This window comes from Diorhabda sublineata, chromosome 2 (assembly GCF_026230105.1).
Source record: "Diorhabda sublineata isolate icDioSubl1.1 chromosome 2, icDioSubl1.1, whole genome shotgun sequence".
Taxonomy (NCBI): Eukaryota; Metazoa; Arthropoda; class Insecta; order Coleoptera; family Chrysomelidae; genus Diorhabda; species Diorhabda sublineata.
This window is the reverse complement of record NC_079475.1, coordinates 8,065,140-8,071,917: the sequence shown is the minus strand read 5'-3', so window position 1 is coordinate 8,071,917 and position 6,778 is coordinate 8,065,140. Positions and strand designations below refer to the sequence as shown.

The window sequence follows — 6,778 nt, the reverse complement described above, 5'->3', positions numbered from 1 at the left end:
CTGTGAAGAAAAATGTGGACAGTAAATATTCACAGCTATTGGCTTTTTTGAAGCGGAAACGTGAAAGTCGCAATTTTTGATTTTGATTTTTGAAAGAAGCCAATGATGATCAATTCTTGATGATGAAGGTAAGATTATACATATATATGGTGACATTTCCATGTAGCATATTATTTTTATAGGTTTCCTTAATCGTGGGTGTGTTTGGCGCCTGCCGAAGAGAAGAATTGATGAAGTTAAAAATTGGTGATGTAGTTGACGAAGTAACGTTCATAACGATCAAAATACCGAATACTAAAACCAAAATTCAAAGGGAATTTGCTATCACTAAAAGAAACATTGCTGGTTTTGACTGCTTGAATAACGTCCGAAAATAATTTCGACTTCGACCTCAAAATATAGTCCATGACCGGTTTTTTATTTTATATAAAAATGGAAAATGTTTTTCTCAACCAATTGGTATCAATACTTTCGGGCGCAAAGAAATAGCAACGTTTCTGGTGCTACCAAATCCATCACAATATACAGGTCACTGTTTTAAAACATCATCAGCATCCCTACTTGATGATGCTGGTGTTGATATGCACATTTTGAAGAGACATGGTGGATGGAAATCCAGTAGTGTCGCTGGAGTATATGTAGAAACATCCTTAGAAAACAAAAAAAATGTAGCTACTAAAATAATGGGAGGGGAAATCGTTTCTACAAAAAATTCAACTGAAATTGAAAACTACAATTCTTCAATTGCCTCGTCACGTCAGCTGGAATAAACATCACTTATTGAACAGGTGTTTAATTATTATAATAAATGAGGTTTAATTTCTTATTTATGAGTTCATTCCACTAGTGCGGTAAAGTATCTCAGTATGAAACTCATATTGGTATCGTAATGTTTGATATTACATATTGGTAGTAGGTAAATATTATTACAGAATAATCAGAATAATTTTATAACCATGAGCTATACAAAACAATAAAAAAGGTTTGGATTAGTTAAAATCTCTGTATATTAAAAATAACATTTATATAAGTATTTGTCAATAAAGTTTGAAATTTTGTTTTACTTTAATTCCAAGAATATCTTCCCGGTCAATTTCAATCAAAAAAACAATTTTTTTCATATTGTAACAAGGTTCAAGTTCATTTTGATGACACAGTGGAATAAGTTTAGTCACACCTTTGGTTTTGGGAAATCTACGATTTACAGGGTTATTAAAGAAGAGGGATGTAGTGGATTTCAAACAGCACGTAAACCATCAGGAATACCATAACTTCAAATATAAAATCACTTGAAAGAAAGACATTGAAGGAAAAGTACATGCGTTCTTCTTTAGAAAAGAATTTCCGACAGAAGATAATGATAACACTGAACTGAGTGGAAGCATATTACTGTAGAAACTATAGAAACCAAAGAAGAAATATATTTTATTTAGATGAAACATGGATCAATAAGAGACATACATTCAAATAAAACAAGGCGAAGAAAGACAGATTTTTCAAAAAATGTATCGACTGGTTCAAATCCACCAACAGGAAAGCACATATCGGCAGCTGAAACGGATTTGTTTAAGGTGGTTTATTGATTTTTAAATCTACTCGTTCCCGGTGACTACCATGATGACATCTTGACCAATAATTTGTGGAATGATTCACCGAGTTGTGTGACAAAACCTCGTGCACGTCAGCTGCGGCATCAGCGGTGGGTTGGCCAACGACAATCACCAAATCACGTTAAAAAAACAAATTTTATAATTTCATCCCTGTTAAAAGTTTGTGAGTCAATAGTTTCTATAATACTGAACTGGAAAAAAAACGTCAGCTGGCTGTAACGCGGTTCCATGTCAGATAATAGTCGACGTAGTACTTGAACTAAACAAATACATCAGCTGGTTGTATACCGAGGGAAAATCTGTCAGCTGACGATTTTTCCATCCACATATTTACAGATGACGGTTTTTTTCATTCGGAGAATTATGTCAACTATCATCTGACAAATTTTCAATCAAATACTTTTTTCTCACTTCAGTATTATAAAAACTATTGACTCACAATTTTTTAACCGAGATGGAATAATAGAATTTTCCATAAAAAAGCAAAAATTAGTAGATATTAAATATAATTATGCAAATTGTCAATGTCAAGTGAAAATTTAACGAAATTCGAAGCAAATCGAAACGTCAATTTTTTATTTGTTTTTTGAATCTAATTTTCCATCAAGAAAAGACGTAAAACCAAGGTAATTTATCCAGGAAAACATCTAAAAAGGTTCAAAAAGTGAACAAGTTTAAGAAATTACTAGATATTAAATATAGTTGTGCAAATTGTTAATGTCAAGTCAAATTTTGACGAAATTCGAAACAAATCGAAACGTCATTTTTTTATTTGTTTTTTCTATCAAGAAAACACCTATGAAGACAATTTATCCAGGAATATATTTAGGTTAGGTTAGGTTAGGTTGGGTTAGGAGACTATGACTATAATCGCATTGATGAGAAAGATACCGTCTTTATAGCTGTAAATGTGAGCTCGATAAATCCTCGTATAGTATAATCTGTGCGATGTGAAAACATCGATGTATCGTTTGCACCCCTAGTTAGAAATGTATGTTCACAATTTACTTTGTTATAATTGGCATCCATTATTTCATTCATTCTTAACCACAAAATAGATTTATTATTAATTGTATTTTTCATCTTTTAGTTCGTGCTTTTAGGAAAAATTATCTAATTTTTTATCATTGCCTATAATTACAGAATTAATTTTTTTTACAATTTTTAATTTACAATCCTCATAACACTTTCTGCGGTTTAGAAATTTTAATCCCTTTCTCAGAAAGTAAAAGACTACTTAAATTGATCTTGAATTATGAATATTCTCTACCTGTAGAGATAACAAACTTACCTTATATTTGTTGATTAAAACGACTAGAAAATTTAAAGTCACTTTTGAGATGCATAAGTAGTTTCATAAATTTGTACAGTCCGCCCTATTTAAGATTATATTTAATATTTAACAGAGTTTGTTTTAAATTGGTTTACAAATCCAACAATACATTAAAACAATTGTTGGGCAATCCTAAGGAATCATGACATAAATATTGATAATGTAATTGTTGAAAAGTGTATCCAATAATGAAGTGTTAGATGCATTTGAAAGAATTTGAATTGCTAAACGTAAAAACAGCTTGAATAAGGACAAAGGACAAACTCCTTAGAGCCCATTCTATAGTTTAGTAGTCAAGGAATAAATTTGAAGATTTCCGCCAAGGAGGTTTACCGTTGGAATTCATTTTCGCGGGAAAAGGTTTATTGGTGGGAAAATTTTGTATAAAGCAGGTAAGTCAAGTAATTAATTTTAGTTTACCTTTACCTTCTGAAGATGATAACTTGGTTATCGAGACGCGGGTCAGACAGTGTAATTGTGAGTGTTGATGTAAACTGTTTACCTTCAGTCTCTGAAAACGATAACTTGGTTATAGAAACGCGCTTCAGACAGTGTAATTGTGAGTATTGGTGTAAAATGTTTCCCTTCAGTGTCTGTAGACGATAACTTCATTATCGAAACTCGCATCAGACAGTGTACTTGTGAGTGTTGGTGTAAACTGTTTGCCTTCAGTCTCTGAAGACGATAATTTGGTTATCGAAACTCGCATCAGATAGTGTACTTGTGAGTGTTGGTGTAAACTGTTTACCTTCAGTGTCTGAGACGATTATTTGGTTACTGAAACGCGCGTCAGATAGTAATTGAGAATATTAGTGTAGAGTGTTCAATATGAATATCACCAACGGTTCCAGAAATTCTAACTTAGTATATATAGTATATAAATATTAAAATACTTGAAACAGAATAAAATACAAATACAAGAAAATGAGTAGATATGGTTCACATGCACAGGAACGAGATATCTGTCAATGTTAAAAAAAGATTAAAAATTTGAGTTTTTATATTTTATTAATGGCAGCATCACAATCATTGCAAAGTACTTGATATATAATATTGCATATTTTGTTTTTGGGTGTTTTAGATTTTAGTTCAGTGGAATATTTCGATAATTTATCATGTCCTTAATGACTGATACTGATATTTATTGAAATAATTCGATAGTTGTTGGGAAAATCCTTGTACATAATTGATTATAGTTTATCCTTCTCTTAAATATGTTGAATTTTTACAGAATAATCTTTTTTGTGTCAAATTATGACATGAATTAAAGTTTACATATACTGAGGACCAATTCAATCCCTTATACCTTTCTTTTTTTTTGTTATTGTCAATTTTATATAATATGACAACAAGAATCAATTTTTTTTCGATTTCGATTGTGGATTGAAATTTTTTATGAAAGAAATTGAAATTACATTTTAAATTTCATTTTTCCATTGAAAATAAATTATACGCAGAAAATACCCGCGTTAACTACTCTTAATTACATTTTCTAGAATTCTAATCAACATTTTTTTAATGTATTAAGTTTTGATTATAAATTGTTATCCAAAGCAAATCGTACGCAGTTCCACCTATCGCGTAGGTTCTGAGTATTACTCTATATTGAATCGTCATTTTTTTTAAGGAAGTGTCGCTTTAACCAACCCATTACAAATTTTAAATATGTTTTCAAACAACGGCACTATTATATTTCAGCAGCCTTACCACAAACTCAATCCATGAACCTTTCCAGTAATTCTAAGTTTCAAAAAATTCTAAGAAAAACCAAATTTCAATTTGCACACCCTTTTAGAAATCCACTGTAACTAATGTCGGCTCATCACATTGCTTTAAACATACAAAAATACCCAAAATATTAAACCATTACAACATTACCTCAGGTACCAAGGTCATAATTGGGATCATAAATATTCACCCCCAATATATTTTTATTGCACCCACAGACCAAGTCAAATTGGGTTGTACCATCCCCATTTGGAAGGGGAAATAGGCGTATATTTATAGTTCTTGTCGAAAACTGTCCATATTTCATTCTTTACTCGCAATTGGGTACCACAAGTCGTACTAAATTAATTTGACTAATATCGAAGTTAAAATGCAAAATCAAAATAACGTCGACGACAAAAAATACAGAAAACCATTGATGGAGAAGAAAAGAAGAGCTAGAATAAACGACAGTCTCGAAAATTTGAAACAAATATTATTAGAGTGCGATCCACAAAGTGTTGGAAAGAAAAGTGCTAAGCTGGAAAAGGCGGACATTCTGGAAATGACTGTAAGTTACCTTCAAACTATAAGAAAAACACCTGCTCCTAATAGTTATTATCAATCAACTAACTACGGGAATTGCTCAACGAATAAATACAGTAGCAACAGTTATGTAACTGTCGCCTCTAAAACCGGTAATGTCGGTCAATATTGCTACGGTGGTAGTTCGACTAGTTCGTATTATTCAAAAAATCAATCTACACAGAAAGCGGACAAAAGCGGATTGTGGAGACCTTGGTAATTAAAAATAGTGTTTAATTTAATTCTTTCTGTGATAATGTATATATAACTTTGTAAATACGATTTTTTTTGTAGAAGTTAGTTGACGAACTACTACAACTTTTTATTTGTATATTTATTGTGTTTATATGTTATATTTTTTGAGAATTAGAAATACTTTTATTGATGAAAAAATTGTAAATTATTGGCAACAATTTCCCAAAGTTTTTGAAATGTTTTTATGTAGTAAATTTACGATTGTAAATGAAATTGTTGTCAACAATCTATCATCATTACAGTAGATTTGATTTTACAAACATACATAATTTACATTTTTTTCCTATTATCTTCTGTTACTGTTTTATATGCATATTTTTTAATTTTTACTATTTGTAATTGTAAGCGTAAAATAAATTATTTTCTACTTTATAAATTTATCTTTCATTATAGTATTTTTAGAACCCACATATTCCATCCTTAAGAAACTTCATCCTCAAGACCGAACCAGTAAATAATTATTTATGTATTTAATGTGTCTTTTTTCGACGAATGTGAATAGTAATTATTTTTAAACTTCGGTCATTGTTTCTTTAACACTCACAGCTCCGATGACCTTGAAAATTTAGTATGTTGTATTAGTAGATGCTGATTAATTTGATGTGCATATATGGGGTGCGGAAATCATATCTTCACATAGTTTTTTTATGTTGAAAATTGAATCAATTTCTTTCCCCCTTGGATCAAAAATATTCTCAGGGTAAATACCTCACTAACCATCTACAATAAACACGAATCCCCTAGCGTTCTTGTAGAGAAAGCATTCTTGGAAATTCTGCATAAAAAATACAACGACCTAATTCTCTATACGGATGCCTCCAAAGCTGATTCCGGTGTCGTTTGCGCAGTTACTACAAATCACGAACTCATAAGCTCTTTCCACTTACCCTCGACGTGTAGTGTTTACACTGGTGAAATATACAGTATCCTTCAAGCTTTCAAATATATTTCTCCTCCCCATAAATATATCACCATATATACTGACTCTCTTTCATCCACAACCATATTCACCGACCATCCAATAGTCCAAAACATTCATGACATCTACCAAACTCTCATTGATTTTGATATAACAGTCTCTCATCTGGCTTCCATCGCACATTGGAATTGCTGGAAACGAATGTGCAGATCGCCAAGCCAAAGAAGCCACAAAGAATCATCCTGAAATCCCAGTTCAGCTGGCCAATGATCTGAGAACTAAATTCAAAAATCTTGGCACAATATATGGAGCAAGAGTTCCCTAAACTTTTTTAATAGGAGAGGAGCTGTGGCAATAAGAAGACTTCGC

The 6,778-nt window shown here is 31.4% G+C and overlaps 1 protein-coding gene across 1 annotated transcript; it reads left to right on the top strand.

The window, feature by feature from the left end:
- Positions 1 to 5,041: 5,041 nt before the first annotated feature.
- On the top strand, positions 5,042 to 5,455 carry LOC130453217 (transcription factor HES-2-like). The gene has a single exon (XM_056792844.1). It carries the CDS (start codon positions 5,042 to 5,044, stop codon positions 5,453 to 5,455), a length of 414 nt encoding a protein of 137 aa, XP_056648822.1.
- Positions 5,456 to 6,778: the final 1,323 nt, after the last annotated feature.

Excerpts from the sequence above, each read along its gene's own strand:
- LOC130453217 (XM_056792844.1), top strand. The coding sequence starts at position 5,042 with ATGCAAAATCAAAATAACGTCGACGACAAAAAATACAGAAAACCATTG.